Source organism: Dermacentor silvarum, chromosome 6, assembly GCF_013339745.2.
Source record: "Dermacentor silvarum isolate Dsil-2018 chromosome 6, BIME_Dsil_1.4, whole genome shotgun sequence".
Lineage (NCBI taxonomy): Eukaryota > Metazoa > Arthropoda > Arachnida > Ixodida > Ixodidae > Dermacentor > Dermacentor silvarum.
Window position 1 is genome coordinate 100,588,199 of NC_051159.1, and position 24,239 is coordinate 100,612,437.

General features: G+C 48.5%; 1 protein-coding gene across 3 annotated transcripts in view; it reads left to right on the top strand.

Annotated features, from left to right (window-relative positions):
- The window catches only part of LOC119455777 (WD repeat-containing protein 37-like), a 159,327-nt gene that overhangs the window by 105,960 nt on the left and 29,128 nt on the right, over positions 1-24,239 (top strand). For all 3 annotated transcript variants that reach the window (XM_037717236.2, XM_037717239.2, XM_049669296.1), the window contains one exon: positions 6,686-6,853. In XM_037717236.2, the coding sequence (XP_037573164.1) occupies positions 6,686-6,853 (168 nt within the window). The remainder of the gene's footprint in view (positions 1-6,685; positions 6,854-24,239) is intronic.

Here is a 24,239-nt window from a genome sequence, read left to right on the forward strand (position 1 = left end):
ATTGTCTCACGTGACGGACAGATTTAATTTTGGAGCAATTTAATTTTGAAGAATCGCAAGCGGCAATGCGACAACGGCGGACTGCAGGCACGTCGTCAGTGATATCGTTCTCTCCGCCGCAGCCGAACGTGTGTATAACCTCATTAATAAACACAAGGACGTAGCCAATAATTGAGAAATACTTTAATGAACCGTCGGGATTAACCCAGTGATAAACACCGGGGCCGCACGCTTCAGCTTCGCTGGTTAACCATCTGTACGGAGTGCTTGGGCGATGATTTTTGTTTGGGACTCCCGCTAATATTGCAGCGCCGACGGCGAGGTCCGACTCTCGTATCTCGGCCGTCTTACTTGAAGCACCGCGCTGGCGTCCAGCAAGTGAAGCGCAACTCATGAGCGCAGGGCGGCCGTCCGAGATCTCTGGTGTGGCACAGCACGCGCTGCCCAAATTTCGGAGGCAGTGCATGCATGCTGCTATACCTATATAGAACTGGCGTGGCAATATACGAGCTGCGGGATTGTCTTTAAGGCAGAATGTTGGCCTCCCGTGCGACGGACCTATATTAGTCCTTATCGGGCTGAGACATCTTTTTGCTACCTATCTCCGTCTTTTTAGCGCGCGGCTGATATCGTGCACGTAAGCGCGTTCCACAACCGGTGTTGTCGAACATATTAGCGAAGGCGGCCAGGCAATGGCAACCGTCACTTACGGACCAAAAGCTTTGCGAGTTCAGCCCCTGTTGCTGTATTAAATTATTCAAGCCGTAAATATTACTGTTCTGTCCACTAAATACTGTATAGTATACAAACCCGGGATGAACGTGCACCATGTGCGATGAAGTACGCGGCTCTTTACCAAAGCTCGTTCGGCGCTGCAATCTTGGACTTCCTGGTGAGAGAGCTTTAGTACGCAGCATTAGTGCGTTTTAGCGTAGCGTTACTGCACTTTCGATCGTCCGAGACCGCTGTCTTTCTCCCGCCGCACTCAAACGAGATGGGGGCAGCGTGTGGGCTTATAGTTTCCTCTCTCTGACTGTGCCGAGTCCAATTGTCGCCCTCTTCTCCTTCTTCTTCGTTTTATACACGTACTTACGTAGCCTGCCTCAGCGCTTTCTCGGCCTTCGCACGCTTTGCACGCACTGCGGAACGCGTTTTATTTTCGGCCGCTCGCTCGCTCGCACTTCCTTTCGTGCTCGCATCCACCGAACGGCTCCACGAGACCTTCTTATTTTTCCTGCGGGGCTCTTCCTGCTTCTCTTCTTCGCGTGTGTCGATGCGCGTGATTAGCTATTCCTCAAGGCCCCGATCTCGACGCGGCTGCCGCCTCGTCAATTCATCCTGGTCGGAAAAGAAAGAGGCGAAGAGGGGGGGGGGGGGGGGGGGGGGGGGGGCACTCGCTCGTGTAGGGGAGCCCCACAACAAGTCGCAAAGACGAGGTGGCTGGCGGTGGATGTAAAAAAAAAAAAAAAAAAAAAAAAAAAAAAAAAAAAAAATCCGGAGCCTTGCATATATGACGAGCTAAGCAGGATCTCATAACTCCGTTTTCATTGTTTATTATTTCGTATATATGTGCTTCTTATTCATAACTATACAGTGGTTGAAAAGCAAAATGCCATAAACGCAGCACAAGGAACATGGTATATGTTTCAACTACGTGGCATTCAACTTTGTGTTTGTCTTTCTTTCTTTGTTTTGTTTGTACGTTTACGCCCTGTGACGACCACTTTCCGGATATGTCGCCACGATTAGCCCTGGGTGCTGCAACCGAGGTAGGTTATTTAGGCAACTTCTTTTAGGCGAAGTTAGGTTACGATAGGTTAGACAAACTAAGTTGTGCAAGCTGCATCCTTCTGTGTGCATGGCTCGGTCTGGGCTTTGGTATTCCGCTGATGAGCACCAGGTTGGATTACTGGCCACCACGACGCATTTTCAGTGTAATGACCAAATACAACGTACGTGAAGGTTAAAGAAAACCACTGGCGGTAAAAAAATTAACTCCAACGCGACATCCGCCATAGCCAGGCCGTGGATTTTTTGTATACGTAAGTCCCTATCCAATCAGCATCCCATCTTCTTCTCTCTCTAGGGTTCGTAGTCATCCTCAATTCATTCATAACTCATCCTCTTTGGGGTCCCTATAGTCAAACACCCACTTGTCTATTGGTTAGCTGTTGGTATACTAGCGCTGTACACATGACAAGGCGATTTCCCTTCGGAACACATCGGTTACAACCCTATTACAATGCGGCCGCATCAAACATATCAAAGGCTTGCCTGTCGCGGCTATTGCGATTCGGACGGGGCTTTCCCCGCGTGCGCTTGGCTTGACCACTAAGCTATGTCTTGTACAGAGGTATTGCTATGGAAGTGCGCTTGCAATGATGTCGCAGTAGCTCTGCAGGTGGTTGGGTCATTCTGCAACATCGCGCGCGGAGCGCAAATTCCGGGAAGCTGTATGCCCGAGACACCTTGCGCGACGTTCAACGTATTGCGGCGGTAGCTCACTATTAACGCTTACTTATACTTTCACTCACTCGGCCATTCATTTGTTTTTGCATTTGAACTTTGTATTGAGTTAGTTACCAATCTTCCTAATTTCGCAACATACCACCCCAGACGTAATTCATGAATTCCCGTGTTCCGACTTCACCTTGTACAGGGTCGGCATTTTGACCCGAGACTTGGGAGTCGCAGCAGACTCGCAGGCTTACTATAACCAGCCATTGAAGAGGTTCCGACTGCTACACAGCTGGTTCAAGGTTGCTGATTTTGTCCTCTTTTTTTTTTTCTGCCTTTGTTCGCTAATGCATTTGACGAGAGGGTTCCTTTTTATATGGTGTGCGGCTTCTGGAGAGACGGTATCATGTGTGGAGCTTGTTACGTTTGGTAATAATGTTGTGGCGAATTCCTGTGGAAATTGCGTGAACTTCCATGACCACTGTCAACCCAACTCTATTGCTTTTCTGTCTTGAGCCAAAACGAGAGTTTTCCCGTATATCGCACTGACATAAAGGAAACAATTGCAAAAAGAAAACAATACAGCGCGCTCAGTTGCAGCCTTCGTCGTGTAACTTCTCACATGCCGTTCCTCCCGAATCCGTTGTTTATAAGTAGTTCATAAACGAGATCGCCGCAGTCGTGGTCGAGTGACAGGTGAGCTGCCAGCTGTCGTTTACCGCTGCAGCATTCCATCTGGAGCTATAGTTACGCTGGATATCTACAACAGCCGTTTTTGCGTATGGGGCACTCACGTGCGTTCTCACGTGACGTCTCTCGTGTGACGTTGCGCATTGAATTCCAGCTGCATCCACTCACTGCACACAACTTGCGAACCCATCTGTCACATGGCTTCGTCTTTTTCATTATCTCCCCTTTCCCCCACACCTGATGTATATAGGTCAGGTTCGCATGTTTACTTTCTCCATGCCCTTAATAAACAGGTACACGTCGCATCGCAAGTTTATCGCTTGTCCTAGTTATAAAGGCGAAGCGATGCCGACGGCATTTGAGCGTGGAGCTATACGAAGGAGAACGCAGGTGTTTCGACGCCCCGCAGCGCAGTATAGACAAAAGTCGTGTGCGCATTGAAGCGCGAGATATTTATTATTGCCGGGGTTTTGCGATCCGATGAAATATTCACGACCGGCGGGAGTGTGCGCAAGTCGGGTGATGCCACGCCTGTTTATTTTTGCTCTTCCAATGACCCCTTCTTATACGACTCGATAAGCGGCCTTCTCCCGTTGTTTTGTTTTTCAGTACAACGCTGACGTCATATATACACGCACACACACGCCTGGCAACCCTCTGCAAAACTTCCGAGAGAGTCTTTGCGCGCTGGTTGGCTGGCTGGGCGGTGTATTATTCACGCGTCGCGTTTCCTATAGCTCCTCGATGCACACACGACGTTATCGATTCTGTCCTTGTAACCCAGATACTCAATTATTTCCGCTTATCGTGTTAAACTACGCCCGTGCGCGCAGTCACGTCGTGTGGCGCCGTAATGAAGGCAATTTTGTTGCGTTCGTGTCGCGTGCTACGGAGAGGAGGAAGTGAGGGGGAGGGTTCTTATTGTTCAGCTGTCGTGGCATTTATACCTAAGGCGGAGCTATAGAACGCGGCTTCTTTTGTTTTGAACGCCGCCCCCTCCTCCTCTTTCATCAGTACGTGATGCGATCCTTATTTCGCCGTAAAAAAGAGTGCCGCACAGGGTCAGCGGCCTTGTGAATAAATTAACTGTCGCGGTGCATTCTGGGCCCTTGACTTGGCTGAACAATACGAGCTAGGTGTCGGCTGAAAAATCTCAGCCTATAAGGTTAGCTTACATTGTTCGCGGAAATGTATAAGTTGCAGAGGAACACAGTCGAATATTCGACGAAAAGTCGTTGGGCGATAGGAAAAACAAGTTAAAAAAACAAGATTGGAAGCAAGGGACCCGTATATATATATATATATATATATATATATATATATATATATATATATATATATATATATATATATATATATATAACACACGGCACTCACGACGCCACTAAATCCTGTCAGTGACGCCCGCATGCTTTTTGTTAATACGTTTTCAGTAATCCCACTCCATGCACGCCCAACTTTGTACCCCTGTATAGCACCACTGTACATGCCCGTCGTTTTGATGACTTTGACATGAGTCATTGTACGAGTTGACATCCATGACGACACGAAATCTGTGCACGCCTGTGGTCATGGGCTACTCACGATTTACGAGCTTGTTTTCACAGCCTTGTTGTATTCACTTGTTTTAATAATTCCACTCTGTGGATGCGCAAGTTTCCATTTACGTGTTCGTTGTATTCTTTTTTTACTTTGTATTTTCTTCTTTTTTGACTTTGTATTTTTTCTTGTCTCTTTTCACCCTTACGACAAAAAGGTATAAATTGAGCTCTGTATGCTTGTACAAGCACTCTTGATGAAGGCCGGACTCCGGCCGAAACGTCAGTAAAGTCTTATGTTTTTCCTACGTGCTTTTATTTTTTGAACTACTACTGTGCCGGCTCCTGTTACTCTTTACTTCACTGATATATATATATCATAAGAAGCCAACAAACAATGACACCAAGAACAACATAGGGGAAATTACTCGTACTTACTAATTGAATAAGGAAATGATAAATTACTGTAAATGAAAGCGCATGAAAAAACAACTGTCCGCAGGTGGGGAACGAACCCACGTCTTCGCATTGCAATTGATTGCTGTAATTAATTACATTATTGAATGAAGTAATTGTAATCGCTTACTTTTTTTCCCTAAAACGTGTACAAGTCTGTTTTATTTTGACCAAGTTGCAGAGAAGAACACACCTTGTGTCCCTATATGAATCCTGTAAATCAGAGTGAGTGGGTAGCTTACAGCTGTACATGTTTGGAACTCTGTGTGGAGATTGAAATGGAAACTTTGACGAAAAGCCCTGGTTGTTCTGACGACATTTGTGCGGGATTTCTTTCCTTCAGACGACAGAAACATAATAAAGAAAAAGCGCGTCCTTTTGCATGTGGCAGCGTAGCAATTAAACTGTTGCTGCTCTTGGAGCCTTGAGGAAACGAAAGGCAGTAAAGATGAGACTCGAATGAAACGCGTGGTAATGGAACTAAGGACACTGTATTTGTGAACGTTTCCTAAAGCAAGTGCTTGAAAACGTTATATATATGTGGGTGACGTCTGTAGTTTAATTACTGGGAACTAAAATTAATGCAATTCCTTCTCGCACGTACCCACTGCTCGTATTCGTTTTCTTGTATAGTCACCAGTCGTGCGATGATTCACACTCGCCTACTTTGCACGTCATATAATGAAAATTGGCCCTGATGACGCCTAACGCAGTCGTCAGCACTTTCCGGCCTTTGATACGTGTGCATGAATGCGTGCGTGAATATCAGTGACGTGCCTCCCCTTAAAGTGACTCTGTACGTACGAGTACTCTGTGTACTCTCCTTCTGTACTCGCCTCTTATAATTCGCAAAATGTTTAGCCTTAGCTGCTTCGGGCCGTCTTCAACCGTGCTTTCCGAGTTTCCAGGCGTATGCTATATCTGTCGTAACCGTCATTACATAGACGATAGGAGCCTTAGGTCGCTCTCGGAAACAATATATCACTCTCGCGAGATTCCGCGTGACTCGGCACCGGCGGACGGGACGTGTCCGATGCCGAGTGACGCGAAATCTCGCAAAAGTGATCCAGTATTCCCGAAAGCGTTCGACCGAGGGTTCTATTCTGGACGCTGTCAAATTCCGCGATGTTGGCGTTTCAAATCTCTCAGGGCGGCCGTATATACAGCAGCCCTTTGAGTCGGTCAGAGCTGACAATATGGCGGAATTTCACAACGTCTATTAGTATTCAAGCAGAACTTTTTGTTGGACTAGGTGGTGCACGTTACTGAAGTATTAAAGCGCCAAACAGACGACACGAGGAGAGACACGGACGAGCGCTCGTCCGTGTCTCTCCTTGTGTCGTCTGTTTGGCGCTTTAATACTTCAGTCTATTAGTATAGCACACCGAGGGTGTCGCATCAGATTACCCGCCGGACGAGGCGCAGGCGTGTGTGTACTCCCTTCCCTTCAGCGTCGGCCTCAGCGGTGGCGGCCTCAGCGTCGCGCACGATCTGCGCGTGTTGCTCAACGTGGGCTCACTGTCGTGTCTTTTTGTTGCGTGCAGTGAAGGAGAAGGTGGAGACGCTGAGCGAGCAGCTGGGCGCCTGTTCCCTGCTGCCGGCCAGCGGCGCCCATGAGTTGACCGTCGACGCGCACGTGGCAGGGGAGCCCGCCTCCACCGCCGTCGCGGGGGCCAAGGCCACGGCCAAGGCCAAGAGGGAGTCCATGACCGGTGAGTCCCTCTCACCGGCTTCCTTATCTCTTATGTGCGTCGCCCTGCCGCAGTTCTTCGCGCTGATGTTTTTGCGGATTTTTGTTGTATAAGGTGTGCCACACTGGACCTAGCTTACCGAGTGTGTGTGTTTTCCGCCAGCCAATCAGGAGTGAGGTCCGGATGAACTGTTCGTCCGTCGGCCGCCGCTAATCCTCCCGTGCCACAACACCGGTTGGATGGAAGGATCACGGCAGGATTAGCGGCGCATGGCAGGCAAGCTCGTCTTTAATAGGAGAATCGCTGCCAGGCCTCGGGACAGACATGGGGATCAGGCGTGTGCCGGCGGTGCACATACTCGGGTCGATTGAAAGGCCACGGCAACGCCAGTTAGACAAGGCAAGAGCTGACCACAAAAAGGAATATTTGGACGTCGCAAAAGTGACGCCGTCTATAAAAAGTCCGAAACACCAATGAGCCCAGCGATCTTTATCAGTAGTTCGAACCTACCTGTGAGTTTAATAAGGAAACGTACTGGCCTAATTAATTTTGCTCGACGTGTGTTCTTCGTTTTCCGGTAATAATTGAATACCGAGACAAATGTTATTGACGACCGCAAACTGATTCAGCCAGTGTTCTATCTGCCAGCAGCGAAATCCGAGGTAGCACCTCGAATAAAAGACCCACTGTCAGCCATGAGGGCACGCACAGTGAAGGGACGTTAAAAAATAAGTGTTAAGATGGAGTGGTAGAGCATACACTTTTGGAATCGCGGTAAATTTTGAGCAGTGCTTGAAATGACAAATTAGACGGCATAAGCCAAAGACGTGCGGCGAATCCACTTTGCTACATTTGCTTGCCTGCTGCTTGCCAGTGTGATTTCTTAATTATGGGACTGGCCTGCCGAGGCAATGTGGTCGGTTGGGGGTCCCAGCTAGGTGTCAGCATATATGCTTGTGGCGACACCGACGCTTGCGAACGCATTAGAACTCGAAAAGATGTTGACAGTTAATTCACGACTCCTCATAATTATGAAGCAATTAGGGAACAGTCTCTGCGTGAAGGGTCAGTGTGACGACCAGAGTTGGGAACGATTAAGCGCGAATTAGGCTATTTGAGTGTGGCCTGCGCAGCACTTTATGAGATTCACAACTCATTGTGCTCCGTTCTTGCTGTTGCGCGTATGTGCATGATCTCACTGCGCAGCACGTTGTGCTAAAGTTAACTCATTTGTTTCCCACGTCTTGTATACCGTGCTTTAAATGCATGCCTGTTAAAGAGCCCTAGGGGTCCGAAAATTATCCTGGAGGTGCTGACTTCGACTTCCGTGAATTGTTATTCGGGACGTACGTTAATCCACGCAAGTTAACTTTCCCACGAGGTCATCGGAGAAAGCGTAATGTTACTTCTCCGGCAGTAAAAGTTCGACCGCTAAGTATTCGTGACGATTGGGCACCGTTTCCGAGAGCCATGCTCAAGTTCTTGGCGTGTAGGCTTAGAGTGGCTTTATTGGCTGAACATGGCCTCGAAGACGTTGCGGCGGCCTAGGCGGATCTCAGAGGCTGTAAGTTGCGCTTCTTGCCAGACTTATCGAGCATCGTAGGCTAAATCCGCAGCATTTGACTGCCAGAATCCGGATGCGAAAAATAGCTCGGCATTTTCCGTCCGTGGGGGTCGCGGACGACGCGCGGACGGTGCGAATCCGTGATGCGTAGTCACGTGATGCGTGACGCGTAGTCACGTGACCGTCCGTCGCGGAAAAAAACGGATTTAGTCCGTCGTGTGGATCCACCAGTAACGAGCGGTATCACTCTTGCCGCCGTTACGGCGCTGAAGTCCTTTCTTTGGAGGTTAGCGATACAGCGCTGGCGGAAGAGTGATTTTTTTTTTTTTTTTTTTTTTTTTTATCCTCGAGGAAAGCCGTGCATCGCTAAAGACCGGCAATACAGGCAGTCCTTATGCAGCAGCGGTCCGTGGACTTGGCCACACAGATTCATTCCATTCCTTAATATGCCAGTCGCTGTTTTGTAGTCAAATAGTGCACACGGCTTCAATCCACCGCTCCACATTTTGCAGCATGAATGAAGCACAGTGCGTGAGCCAAAACCCAATTGCATCTCCGACAGCGGATGGCACTGAAACATGGCAGGAGCGGTAATACGGTTTCGTATTCGGTGCGCTTTCGCCGAGGCAACGTACGGCGCGCCTCCGAAAGCGCCATCTCGATTCCCTAGAGTAAACTGCTCTGCGAAAAAGCTCTATAAATTGGGCCAAGTTTGCTAAGAGGGTGAGCTTACTCACCTAAGTGGCAGTCAGATGGGGCAATAACTGTCAGCTTGGCACCCTTATGCTTAGTGGCGCTTTTTTTGACGAAGCGTACCTTTAATTTACGTAGGAATCGTTCGTACGAACAGGCGACGACGAATCGTGACATCACACGAGACAGCACGGGGCGTCGACTCCCCGGTTTGCGCGAGGCAGTCACGTCAATTTAGTGGATTTTCCGCTATATTTAGTGGATTTACCACTAGATTTAGCGTATTTTTATGCTTGTTTATAGCTGCGAAAATGTGCTTGAATTCAATGGATAGTCTTCTTTTGAAGAATTCGGACGACATTTTTCTTTGACCGGATTTCTTGCCGATTCGCTAAATTATTTGGCAGATTGTACTGGATCTTGAACGTTGGTGTAGCGACGTTTTTGCAGGAAAGAAAAATAAATGAAAGAGTACCTCAGCGACAAAGTTCGCTGCAGATGAAAAGAGCGTTTCATTATTACGTAGAAGACTGGTATAGCTGACCTTCGGGGCGGAGAGCGGATATCGAACGTAGTGTTCGTGCGGCCGTGCCACTCGGAGTCAGCCGAATACGCTGAAAAAGGCCACAATGACAGAACTATAACGACGCGGTCCGGCTCGGAGAGAGATCTTGCCAGCGAAACGGGGATCTGGCCCATGATCTCTCGTATACGCTTTGTTTCGCACTTCGCTTCTCCGGCTTGCCTCACGCGGAAGCGAGAACTGGGACTGTCTTGCTGTCCCCCGAACTGGGACGCGGCTAATTGGTACCCTCGGCTCGGTTGTATACGTATACGTATAATACTGTGGTCGTGCCGTTCAAGGGTTCGTCCATTGTCGAGGGGCGGTCCGCGTTTCTCGTTCTTGCTGCGAGTCCTTCCTTTTCCTTGAGGAAACGCCGCTGGCGAAGGCTTTATTTGTGGCGCTCTGTCGTTTTCGTGCGTAGTCGACGTCAGAATTAAACGGGCCGCAGTATCTGAGAAAGCGGCAGTTCTCGGCAGTTTCTGGTCGTAGCCAGTCAAACCGTACAACAGTATGTTGTTCGAATGTACTAGCTAGTACAAGCTGTAAATCCGGATACCAGACTGCGTGCCCAAGCTGCGAAAATATTAAGCACGTTCAGTAATCCAGCGTCCCGTAAACTTTGAAGGCAGACTGCACATGGCGTCGCTTGCAGGAGCGAAGTTTTTTTTTTTTTTTTTTTTAACCACCGCTAGTTTACGAACGGGTGAAAAAGTTTCGTGCAAACCGTAATAGAGAGTCTATTTCGTCCGCATAACATATTACCCTTGACGGAGTACTGGGTTACCAGAGACGCGGACGGCAATACTAGAGTGTACTAGAATATGGTCGAGTGGGACGAGCGGCTGGGGCGGCGCATGCTTTGCAGTGAGGCGCCCGACGTAGAAAAATACTGGGGCGGCGCTGCGGTCGAAGTGGATTGGGCCGCATCAAGGTCGCGCCGTTGGAAACTGCTGGCGATACTGCTCGGCAGGGTCATTCGTACAACTTCGCGCGCTGGTATTTGCGTTCAGACCAATCAAACGGCGTTCATAATTGCATATGACATGTAGATATGCCTTACGAATAAATTCCCTTTCTTTCTCTTATTTATTTATTTTTTATTATTTTCTAATGCCGCTCGATGATTACGCGTGCATTGCGGCCGCAGTGTCGGCTTTCATTCCACTATGTTATTGTATGGTTCCCTTTGGAGAAAAAATACTTTCCTCGTTCTCCAAGCAGCATGCATCTCTCGTGTGTCTTGTTACGCATATAGTTTTCTATCAGTAGGTCTTGCGAAATGCAGACGAAGCAACATATATGTAACCTTCCTGCTTGCCGCTTCAAACAAGTAAAGCATATCTGCCCCATCCGGCGCCTTGTACTTAGATTTACGGGAAGCATTGATATAGATTAAAAAAAAAGAGTAAACTGCAGTGCAACATTCCATTCAAGTTTCCGCCTTTCTCGCGTAACAGAATGCGGAGTAATTGGTACGGGGTTATTTATTGCAGTCGGACCTCGAGCGCCGAAAACGGTTTTATAGTTAGCCATTCTATATGCTAATCTTTGGCCGTAAGCCGTACGTGGAATTTTTTTTTCCAGTCGATACTTCAAAAAAGAAAAAAAAAAGAAAGGGCGCCTCATTATCATATCGTGGTTTTGCCGCGTAAAACCGAAGAATTTGCTTATATTAAAAAAAGAAAGAAGCAGGCGGCTGCGTTCTTCGGCTTATTTCTGGTGGTGTAAACACCATAAATTATTCTAGAGTCTGATTTCCGAGAAAAACATGTTACGCTTATCCTATATTTCATGCATAAATGTAATGCCGTTACCAAATGTATGACCGCTCAACTCCGCAGCTTGTATATTATAAACGGCCGCGTTCAGTTATCCGGTGCACTATCATAACGACCCTAATGAAACAATTAAAGGAACGGCATGTCTCACATACACGCAGAGATATGTGTAGATCTGTTGCGTTCGTTGAAGAAGATAAGTGTACGTACCACATGGGGCACCCAGTTTTAATGGGTTACAAACATGGTGAGACTGTCAAACAAAGTTTTCCTTGTCTGAATCAAGTTAGCAGATTTACAGGCTGCCCCAAAACGGGGCGTTTATATTGAATGAGAGCTAAGAACTTGTTAAGCAGGACTTGTTAACACCCGTCCGTTAATTATCCCATGAACTGCGCCTCTACGCATCAGGCACGACTCTCCGGCAGCAAAATCATTCGGAATAACAGTCCTCACTTGCATGCGGTCACTCACCTTTGAGATTTCAATAGTACTGTCATGCGTTACATTCGAACGGAAATGACTATTCGGCGTCGTACAGTATATCAATGACACACACACACACACACACACACACACTTAATATATATATATATATATATATATATATATATATTGGTTTTGCCTGCTATGAATATTATTGCTGCGAATGAGAGTTTTATTTCCAGTATTTACTAATAAGTGAGTTTGTTACTGCAAACACGTGCGCTTATTCCAGTCGCGAGTTCTCACTTCTTCATTTCAATTATTGCATTTGGAAGATTTGTTATTTTTTCCCTTACCTATATATATCGTAAATATATATGTCTATGTGCCATTTGATTTAATTACCTAGAAATACATTATTAGTCATTCATCGCGCCACGCAGTTAATAAATCTGGTTTATTTCGCTCTAATACTGTTTTCTTCGATCATTGGCCCTGATCAATATCCACCAACAAGAAGCGCGTGTAAAATGACACGATATCAATAATAAAATTTTTCTTACGTAGCCTTCATGGTGCGGAGATACCAGTTACTTTTAGAGGACAGTGGTAAAAACAGCAGTTCACATGGCTAAAACTACATTTGGTACAGGCCGTCAAGAGTCATGGGCGCACCGAAGCAACTAAACCATTAAAAAATGTACTGCACATAGGTTCTGAGAGAAAAACTGGGCGTCCGCCAGCGTCCGCGTAGCGAACGCGCGCTCGCTAGCAGACGACGCGCTTGACAACGACAGCAAAATTGAAGACGTCGCGTTGTATAATCCATGCCTCAAATATATATGTTTGGGAAAATGGTGTAAACATAAATTTGCAGTTGAAATAAAGCACTATTTTAAGAGCGTACTACGCGCAATCGGCCTCGGCGCCCGCAGCGAAAGTACGTTGAATATGCCGCGGAGCGCGTCTCCGCCCCAATCCAGTTCGCTCGCAGCGCCCTCGCACTATTTTTCCACACGCGGCGCCTCAGCGGCAGAGCGCCGTTCGGCCCACTCGACCATTGTCTAGTACACTCTAGGCAATACGTATTGGCCGCGAGACGAACTTAGTCGCCGCCTGGCGGACATTGTCTGAACCATGCCGTTCCGTCGTTGTAGCGCAGTGCTAAATTCTGATATGCATTTTTTTTTTTTTAGGATGCAAAGCAGCATTTGACCTTGCGTTGTAGTCATTGCGCAGCAATACGATCAGTGACCGTACCCGTCGAACGTGCGCGATGTGTTGTCGTCGCGCTCCCCGTTTGTCCCAATAATTTTGATTTGTTTTACCGCTTTGTTCATCAAGCACGACACACACGCACGCACGCACACAGGAAAAAAAAAAAAAAACATTTGGTGTCGTTTTAAACGAATTAAGTGGTCGCTGCGAGATCTGAATGCAGCGTTTTAGCGATTTGTCCGCACGCGATGTGTAGATCATTGCACAATATTTCTGATACCACAAAGCATGAACGAGGTGGCGTCAACATCACTCAGCAGTAGGAAATAAATAAATTTAGTCATTCGTATAACATCGCAGGATACGCTTGATCTTAATTCCACGAGTGCCGCTTGGCGGTTATAACTTATAAGAAACCATCCTTAGCTGTTCCTGAGGTGTCCTTCTATTATTGAGATATCCGTCTACGCAGAAATAATTAGCCTCGCAAGTGAATTTTGGCGCCTTGGCACTTTGATTCGCTGCTACAAAAGGGAAGCGGAAATAGAGCATTACTACAGAATCATGCGTAACACTGCACTCGCTAGACGCAGGGAGTCATGATAACATTGTTGTTTTGACGGGAGGTGGCAGCCATTAGTGTCCGCTTAAATAAAGAAAACAACGTAATAAGTATGACCCAAATAAACAATTGGAACTTTTTTGTATCGCTCTCATGCATGTAATCGTGCAAGGACAGCTGTGTGAGGCCACATGGCGATCCTGCCATTGCGCTGTCACTAATGGTGGCGTACCTTGTTTAACTGAACCTAATAACTATTTTGAATTTGACAGAGAACTGTAATAAAAAAAAAGTGGTGCTTTGCGCTTCTTTGAGTACAGTACAGTGGGAACTTTTTATGCGTTGCGTCTAAAAATGTGTCATAGAAGGGCAATGTATTATCAGTTCACTGCATTCAGTGCTTTAATAAGATTTGCTGCACTGAACACAGTTTCAGACAGACAGACAGACAGACAGACAGACGGACGGACGGACGGACGGACGGACGGATCATCGCTATCTGGACCGACAGATAGACAGATCATCGCTATCTGGACCGACAGATAGACAGATCATCGCTATCTGGACCGACAGATAGACAGATCATCGCTATCTGGACCGACAGATAGATAGACAGATAGATCATCGCTTATAACCTAGCACACTCATGATACAACTGGAGCACTAAACAGGATCGTTCTGAGCGGACAGCACCGGTTTCGTGCTGACGTCTCAGCGTGCTGTCGCGTCACTACGCAATTCGTTTCACGCTGCGGTGATTGTATCGTCGTTCGCTCGCGATGGCCGGCGCATTCGATTTTGTCGGGCGCCAACGCTGTTGTTTCGTGCCTGTGACACTCGTTCATCGCCTTCTTCTTTTCGAGCAGCTGCACTGGTTGGAGCGTTACACAAGGCGTACGTGTTACAACTAGTCGAGCACAATGTGTGTGTCCCTTGTAACGTGGTGCTTGTCGCGCCCTTGTTGACTGCGCCCGGCACCGTCGTTCTATCTCTCCCGCTCGAGTTGTGTCAAAAGCGAACGGAATTTAAGGACGTGCGTCGTGCCGGTGGCCGAGCCTGTCGCCGCGCGGTGCGATAGCATGTCCCAATTTTCGGTATAGGTCGCGCGCGTCATTATACAGTTATACCGTGGCGCCGCGCTTTCAGCCTTCTTTCGGTTGCACCATTCTTGTCTCGTTACCTGGGGCCCGGGTGCCTCTACTTCGCCGCCCAATTTCGTCTGGCCTTTGCTCTCGCAACAGCTAGAAAGTAAGTTGGCCTATTGTTTAGCCGACAGAGAAAGAAAGGGTCGGCGGATAAAGTGGCGGCGAAACGAACGTGAAACCACGTATTGCTGCCCGCGCGCGCGCTTGTTGGTTTGTTTGTTTGCTTGTTTGTGTGTGTGACCGCAGCAAACCGCGCATGCTCTGCAGCCTTTTGCAGCAGCTTCCTTTCGTCGCATAGCAGCGCGCGCTCACCTGCGCGGTGGTGCAACCGCGTTCTCTCCGTGCCTCTCGTAATGACCGTGGCCGGAAAGGAGCCCGCCGGCCCCAGGCCGTCGGCCAAGTGGCTTCGATCGGAGCCGTGTCCTGCCTTATTAACCCGATCAGATACAGACGCAAGGGGGCCGCAGGTTCCTTTCGGCGACGCGCGTATGTGCCTCTGCGACGCTCTGGCGCGACCCCCTCTTCCCTTCATTTTTTTTCACCGACCCTCTTCTGTAGCCCACCAGCGGCATTATAGGGCCTTTTTCGCGCAATGCTGCACCGCCGCCGGGCACCGCACGACCCCTTCTCTCTGACCCTTATCTGACCCTTCTCCTTCAGTTTTCCGTTTCCGCTAGATTCTTGCCTCATTTGCCCAGAAGAGCCCTTGTATCGTGAAGTTTCGAAACGCCCCAGCAGCCGATCCATCAAAAAATGGTTCGTTGGTTGGCGACTAATATTTGGTACTGTAGAGGTAGGCGACTCTTGAGTGGTTTTGTATTTAGTTATGTACATATGTGTATGTAAGGAATACGAAGGACGGTAACCGCTGCTGCCCCAGTAACTGTCTAGTAGGAAGTTACGAGCGAACTTTCGTTCGCTGTACTTAGTATATGGCGCCTGCCCAGCCAACGCCTCCTATAGATAGCAGGCCTGTGGACTCTGCTTTATGACGCCATGCTACTTGGACCGAAATTTCCATTGCCAAGCCCAGCGTGACGAAAGCGGTGACGTCAAATTCACTGCGGCTTACTCAGGACCATGGTGTAAGAAGATAGGTGCTCCGACGGCGCGCCCGCGCTACGGCGAGAGAGCGGCCACTTCGTGTGACCGGAAGTAAGCGCCGCCGCTAGGGGCAGCAAGTGTTCAGGAGGCCTTGGAGCAGCGGCACAAGAGTGGATAATTTACGACCTCCGTCAGCATTTAAGCATCCAGACCTAAAGATATGCAGTTTTTCGTTATTCAGACGCCAAATCCTGAGCAGGTAGAAGGTTTCATGCCACTTACTGTCAAAATACTTTCATTTCTGACTCGAGAGAGACGCGTCGTCTGCTCGAGCAGACGGCGCGCTGCGCTTGCCGCTGCAAGCCGCATCGGAGTCAATCGAAATGTCGGCGGATATATAAAGGGACGTTCCTCCAATCAAATAGAGTCGCTTTAGGCAGGCGAACGACATATATGCATCGAAATAAAGCACCTCTGCCGCGCGTGCCCATAGAAGCGCCAGCAAAGCGTGCGAAAAAGTGGCCCTCAGAACAGGTGCTGCCCCTTGCGGCAGCAGCGCGCGTAGAGTCACACTAAGTGTCCGCGCCTCGCGCCGCCGTCGGATCACCTACCTTCTTACACCGTGCTCAGGACCATCCCCATCAGATTCTATGGTAGTCGGGAAGGTAGCATGACGCCATGGATCGAAGTGCACCGGCCTAGTGGTATCCAGGAGGCGGTGGTCCAGCTCTCCCTCCCCGTTCCCGGTCAAGTGCCTGCCCCCCCCCCCCCCCCCCAAAAAAAAAATAATTAAACAAAAATCCTGATTACGCAACTGACAACGTGCACCTCAAGCAGCAATTGATGAGCAAGAACACCTTCGTTAGCGGCATGGTGCGCAAGCGAGACTTGCTATTGCAACCGCTTTTAGTCGCAAGCTTAAACCAAAACAGTTTTTTTTTTCACTTCTTTTTAATGCTATTAGGCTTGGAAAGTCGACGCAGTATTTAAGCTCTTGCTTGAAGGGACCCTAAAGAAATGCATAAGTTGCACTAATAAAAAAAGAAAAAAAAAACTTAATTGCCTTACTAATACTAATTTAGAGTATAGCTTGGTGGGCCATAAAAGACGTAAAACACGAGGGATGGGTGGCGACGTCGCCGTGAAGTTCCCGCACCTGCTCAGCGTGACGTCATGCATGCAGACGGCGCCTACTCGGGCCTAGTTAATTTTCTTTTTTATCGATAAGGAAGGACTGAGCGGTATTCCAAAGGTGCTAAACACAACTTGCTAAGTTTCGAGAACGTTCGATGTGCAACAGTCCAAATCCGAGAATATACCTTGAAATCCGTGATGTCACCCTCACCTATATATACCCGCGCATGGGGTTTCGAAGCGAGAATGTTTTTAAAAGGAAGTTTGCCCTTTATTCTGTTTTCCCCTATTAAGCTATCTCTCAGTGCAAAATTAACAAAAAATAGAGTTTTAGAAGAATATGTCGTCACTTCAAACTGATTTAGTGTTTTTCTTTAGTGTCCCTTTACAAAGGTTGCGTTTGAGACTTGTTCGGTGAGGGCGGCCCATCTGAGCTGTTTTTCTGACCAATGCCGAGCCGCCCTTTCTTTGACTGCTATATTGTATCGCTTTAGCAGGCTCCGGTGGCGGGCAGTCAAAGCAAACGGATTTGTAACTCGTTGGCCCGTTACTTGTCGGCGGCGAAAGAAAGGAAAATATTTTGCCAAGGAATGAAAAAAAAAAAAAAAAAAGTAAACTGGGCTCTCGTCCCCATGGCGCGGTCGTCGAAGGTATATGGTCTTCCCGAAGGAAGACGGTGGGCCGATCGGGAACAAATAAACGGGCCTGCGCCGCAGTGCGGCTACGGTAGTGCGGGCAATTATTGCCCAACTGCTCTTCTGCCGTCGTCGATGTATCTATCCATCGTGCACTGCAGTTTTGTCATTGTTTCCGGGGCCGGCGACTTGGCGCGCCTTGTGCGCCGCGCCGCTTGTTTCGTCTGCCAGCTCGCGAGTTTGTTTGTCCTTGGGAGTTTCGGTGAAGCGGACCTTACTTTTCCGGAGATAAACAGTTCGCCCCGAGTGTGTATATTGGTGGGGCCGAGTGGAAAGGGAGCCAGAAAACCCACTGTTGGTTTAACGCGTCTAGCCCTTTAAGGACGAGACATATAAATAGCCAGAAAAAATATTATTTTTATATCTAAATGTGCAAAGCACATCAAGACTAGGCGTAAATAACAAAAAGAAAAAAAAATATATTTTGTACAATTTTTTTCTGTAATAGGGGGAAAACCCCAAGCGGGAAATTGGAAGTGGGCTTTACCCCAAGGCACCTAAGGCTTCGTTTTCAATTTGTACTGACAGCTCTCATCATATGTGAACCATAGGTGTACATCGCATTTGCTTTACATCACATGTGTGACACCACTGCAGCCAGATACCTTGCATCGGCTTTTCTTCTCTGACCTCGTTTTCAAAAAACAGTGAGTCGCGTGCCAAACTTCTTCTTCCTCATCCAATGTTCCTGCTCTAAACCAATAAATGATGCTTGCTGCCTGCCATTCGGTGTTGGCCGAAGGTATTTAGCCAGGAACTTCGTACTTAATGCTGAAACTGGGTGAGAATTTTTTTTTTTTTAATCTGGTATGTTGCCTCTAGGCAACACTGGTCAATAAATGGCTAGGGAGGGCTAACGTTTTCAGTGCACTGTATCCTTCGTAGACGATAAAGGTCGAGAGAACGAGAACGGCAGACAGGGCTGGTTGTGGGCGGCGATCTGTATGTGCGCTGGTCGGCATTCCCGCGACTAAAGGGCGCCCAGCATCGGTCAACCCAGCCGGCCAGCGACGCCGAAGACCGTCCCCCACCCCACCCCCACCACCTATTTTGTCTGTCTAGAACAGGTGCCCTGCCAAGTGTCTCCGCACCTTACGCTCTCTCCCCCTTCCTCTCCTTTGTTACGACGGACCTTTTAAAAGCGGCACACCGCCACCTCCGAAGAATATCCCCTGAAGAAAGGAGCCGAATTGGTTCCGAAACGTCAGGCTAGTAAATTTCCTTATTTGGTTGGAGTCAATCTTTAAGTCTTAATCTGTTTCTGACCTATACTCCATGGACTGACATCACGATTGAATTGTGGATAGCTCGAAAAGCAGTTACTAAATCATTACTATGCTAATTACGTGCCACTTCAAAAACATCTAAATGCGTTTTTCGTTGTTGTTTGAATGTACTCTCGGTGGCCTGAAATAAAGGCAAATCAGTTGTTTTTATTGTTCCTCGACAGGGAATGGCGTTTGAGCTTTTGTGGAGCTGCACGAAGCCTCGTGCATTTATTTTTCCAAGTCTGATCAGACTGTTAATTCTTTGTCTTCGTTTCGTCCTGCGCACTCCGCAGGCTCCGAGACCAAGAAACATTTTCTTATCAAAAGTTGGGGCACCGCGGTTGGGGTGGAAAGCAACGCCATTTTCTTTCGCAACGGCGCTGCAGTGCTAAAGTCGCGCCCCTCTATCGAACTGCATGCGCCCTTAATGATAACCCCCGTCAATCAGTATTCCTTACACGGTTGGTGCCCGTGAAAGCCAATAAGTATACGGCGAGATCGCACCACTCCTCTGAAGCCATGTTTTTATTATTATTAGCTGTTTGAGCAAGTGCATCACTGAGAGCCGGGTTATTTTGCTCCCCGAATTCGGTTTTCGTGTCCAGGTAGAATCGCGCGAGATCTGTTTTGCAGTTCTGGAAATGGCTGGTTAATGCAGGAAGTGGCCTAAGACGAAACAAGAGGGAAAATCGGTCGTACACTGTAAAAATTACACCTTTATTCTCTTTTAAGGGTGTAAATTATTTTACAGTTTACTCACCGTTGTACCGCTCGTTGCATCAAACTGTAGACGTATCGGTTAACGGGACGCTAAAGAAAAAAAAATATATAAGTGGAGTTGTATTAGATTACCCTTGCAAGAAAAGCCGCTTTGACAGTGAGAGAGAGAGAGGGGGGGTATTTTGTAAGTGTCGACTAAGTGGGCTGTCCATTTCAGCGTGCACTGATTGGATATAGCTCGAAGTCGGTAGAGCAAGCGCTAAACGTCACCGCCAGCTCTCAATCTCTATCCATTCAGCGCGCGCTGAAATAGACAGTCCACTTAGTCGACACTTGCGGAGGGAGGTGGAGGTGAAAGATGTATGGCGAAGCCACTTTGAAGGTTCCGCACTTTCTCGCCGTGACGTCATAGATTTTGACGTTTTCAGCTCGGAGCTATAGTTGATTGTTTTTTATTGCAAGATCATATAAAAGCTCGAAAGACCGAACTTTGCAAGTTTCACGGCTCTCACTGATCTACAACGGCTCGAATCCGAGAAGATCCTTTGAAATTTGTGACGTCACACCGACTTTCCGGCGCGTTGTAAAGGAAAGAACTTGACCTTCATTTTCTCTTCCAATGATCAACAAACAACGAAATTGGTGTATTTAAAGAATATATTGTCAATGTAAAATTATTAAACGATGCCCGTTGTACCGCTTTATAGATCTCTGCTTCTGAGACAAGTTATATTCGGCTGGCCAGCGATATTCGCGCGGGCTGATTTACATTTTCGAAACACGTTGGTCATGCGGGAAGCGATAAGGCGAAACGATGGGGAAATTGTTCTGAGAACCGCTGTTAAAGTTGTTGCATATGATCGGTTATAGCTTATACTTCGGATACAACTTACTTCACTATCCCCCCCCCCCCCCTCCTTTTTTTTTTTAATATCGCCACGGGGATGAGAGTAGCCAAAAGGGATGTGAAATTGTATTTACAAGATATATACAGAGAGAGACGGCTGCAGGCAAGATGGCAGAACAACAACACGAGCGCTACCCCGATCGTCGTCTTCATCGTCTTTCTGGCGCATTCTTCCATGCTCGGCAGGATGCGTACTTCAGTGCGCGGGAATAGCGCGTAGCAATATTATTATCTAAAACGAACATTTGTGCCATTGCAGCACGTTTTTATTACGGAACGAATCAATGAATTTCCTCGGACAGAACTGAAGGCGTAAACATCGTCCGCTCGTTAGAAAGTAAATTAGTTAGAATAAAGTTTGAAAGTCTCTCACCGTCGGTCAGAGACTAGCACCAGACGTGTTCTTAAGCGGTGTCGATTAAGGCTCATTTTCACTGGGCCGACACGACACCGATTTTGGTCTGTCTGCCGGCTGTTGGCGACAGCAGTTTACAGGACGGAAAACGCTGTGGCCAACGGCTTAAATGAAGAAAAACGCTGTCGCCAACAGTTGGCAGACTAAAATCGGTGTCGCGTCGGCCTAGTGTGGTGAATGAGCTTTACAGTCGCCGAGCTATTGTGTGAACGCCTCGTGTAATACGACGGCTCTCGCGACCTTCAGGCGCGATAAACGTCGCGATTTTCACGTTGCCCCGGTGTATATGTCTGCTCCTTATCAGTGGGGCGTCGTTTCTCCTCCGCTTATATCGACGAACGCGAAATATGGAGACAAAAAATTCTGTCCGTCTGCAGTTTATCGGAGCGACACGAAAGGAAAGAAACCGCCAGGACGATGTATTGGCATACAGGGTATCTTTCGAACGCGTATTATGTACGAGGACAATCTCTGCGCGCACCTACAGAGGTAATCTTATCGGCCATTGTGTGTATGTCCGGTTTCCTATCGATCAGTTGGCCGCTTAACGGCGTGTCTATATATTCTGCCGTCCTGTTTTCGCGGGCTCACTTGCCGCGCGAGTAAGTTTTCTGCCTTCTCTCTCTCTCTCTCGCTTTTAATCTCTCTACCGTCGCACATTTCTCGGTATACCATTGGTCACTGTCTCACAATTTTCTTTTACCCTGTACTTTCCGTTCTAAATTGAAGAGGGAAATCGACTTTCGACGGGACCCGGTTTGCTTGCCAGTGAGCTATATATATGTATATATATGGATCAGCGCGCCAACGTTTGTCGCGAAGTTTATTGACCCAGCTGGGTTGTTGTTGCCTGGCGTAGACGACTGTTACTTGATGGAGTACGTGCATAGAACGACGTCCTTGCCCGTAACTCGTATTGTTTTTGTTTTGTTATTTTCTCGCTCTCCCCCCTTATGCGGTCGTTCGCTTAATTTAATGCGTCGCAACCGACCCTGCAACCCTTCTCAACGCGCGGCCGGTCTAGATGGCCCACGTCCGATAGCGCGCGCGCGCGCGCGGTCGGTCGGTCGGTCGGTCGGTCTTCGCCTACACTGCAACCAGCCACCCTTCCACACTCCGCATGAGGAGTGGAAAGGTGCGTGCTAGCAGGCTTGATTTGATTGATGTTCAGTTATTATATTGAGTCGTAAAGCTTCACTTCCCTCGCTTCTTTTCTCTCTCCTCAATTCTGTTTCGCGCACTACCTGTCTGGGAGAGCCCCCATTGTCTAAGCGGCGCCCAAGGTCGCACGCGCCACCCACCCTCGCTTCACGCCGCCGGTGAAGCGCACCAATTCCGTGCAGTGCAGTGCAGCGAAGCCTAGGGATTGTGCCAGCCAATCAGTAACGAGATCCCGCTGCACGTTCGAGAGAAAGTAAGACGGGCTCGCTCATTGTGCGCTACTAATCCTTCCGTGCGATTTCAGTTCAGTCGGCGTCGCGCGATCGGAGGCGGACCAATTGATGGAGCTCTCCTTCTAGTTCTGTTTACTGGTTTTGCATAGCTTTCGCTACGCTGCGCGGAAGTTGGAGAGTTAAATGTGCGGCGTTGATTGTTCGGAGATGAGAGACGCACGGGTCGCTCGGTTCGTCGCTTCCTGCAATGAGGAATCAAACGTAGAGCGTTTTCTGCGTGGGAGCAGAACAGTTGGCAGAGGAGGAACGAGGGGGGGGGGGGGGGGGGGGGGGCAGAAGCCGGCCTGGGCATTGTTTACCGTACATGGTGTGCACGGTCGATATGAGCGCCGCGAATGACCTGACCGTGACCCGCAGCCGTGCGCTCGTCGTGTGTGCCGTGGAGTGGACCCGAGGTCTGCGCAACGGGGCAGATAGCGCGCGCGCATATGGCGCGTTGTTCAGAGGCTTAATTACGTGGGCGCGATTTCATCACTAATCCGCACGGCGTACGTATTAACGGCGAGAACTGCTCGCGGCGGCCTATGCTCGCAAACAACGGCTTATTGCGTCTGGAGGAAACTTAACGGTTATCTTTAACGTTTCCGAGGCTCTCCGGTCTACACAATCACCTATGGTGCGCCTAACAGACGTGAACAATAGGATGACGGAACCCCCGTAGCGCACTTAATATAATCACGTAATCTTGCAGTAATGCTCTAACTCGACTAAAAGTAGTAGGGACTTAAGCAACCTTATAAACCATTCATTTAACCGCTCCACGAAAGTTTTGCTTTGCACAGGTTCGAAAATGTGTTTGCAAATAAGCCTTGCCGGCTTAGCGGTCTGCGGTCTGTACTTGCTCTTGGTAGAACCGTTTGAAGCGGCCACAAATAAACGCTGTAGTCGATTTCTTAAGTCATTCTCACAGAAATATGGTTGATGCTATAATACGAACTAGCGCTATGCGACGTCGTGCAGAGGTGAAAGCCATTGCAGACAGGTGAGCTGCAGTTTAGCAGCGCGGGGTGTTACGTTCGGCAACCAGCGGGGGCAGCGATCTTGGAAGTATCTCCTGATTGCATGCGACGAATCGCTTCGGGAGGCTGAAAAACGTCCCGCCGGGAAAGATCAGCGGGCACACCATGCCTCTACACCTTTCAAAGAATGCGTGTCACCCGGGCGCCGACCACGACACTAGGAAGAGGAGACTTGGAAAAGCGCCACTATTACGACGCTTTCTCACGGCCGCTCGACAGACCAGCCGGCCGCCAAGGTCGTTCTACAAACAAACCCGTCGATGGCTGGTCATTCCAGGAACAACAGGCGCGTCAGTTTAAGCATAGCCTCCTTGATAAACTCTATCGAGGAGGCTATGGTTCAAGTCAGGCGCGAATCTACCTGTCTACGGGTGTTCCCACCTTTGTGTGGGGGAGTCAGCAGTGTGTGCCCTCGGGCACTTCACCGAATGTGGTCGGGAAACGAAGGCGCCGGGGGATTATGCGCACCCTCGCCCTCAAGGTGGACCCTTCGGTGACTCTCGACGCTCCGCAGCTTGGACAAAGAGGGATTTTAAGCGCACTTTGGGGGCCATCGAGAGTGTTCTCCCATCTGCCCTGAGATGTAGCCAGTGCTTCGATCTAATGTGCTTCAACCCAGTCATGCTAGACTGATGAGACGTAACGTCTCGTTCTCATACTTCTCATGTAAATACTGTAAATAAACCCAATACTCTTCGTTCTCGATGAGAGCCTGTTCCTCCCTTCAACAACGTCGTCAGCGTCAGCGTGGATGAGGCGGACGACGGCATGGGCCAGCTACCACTTTGGATATGCCCGAC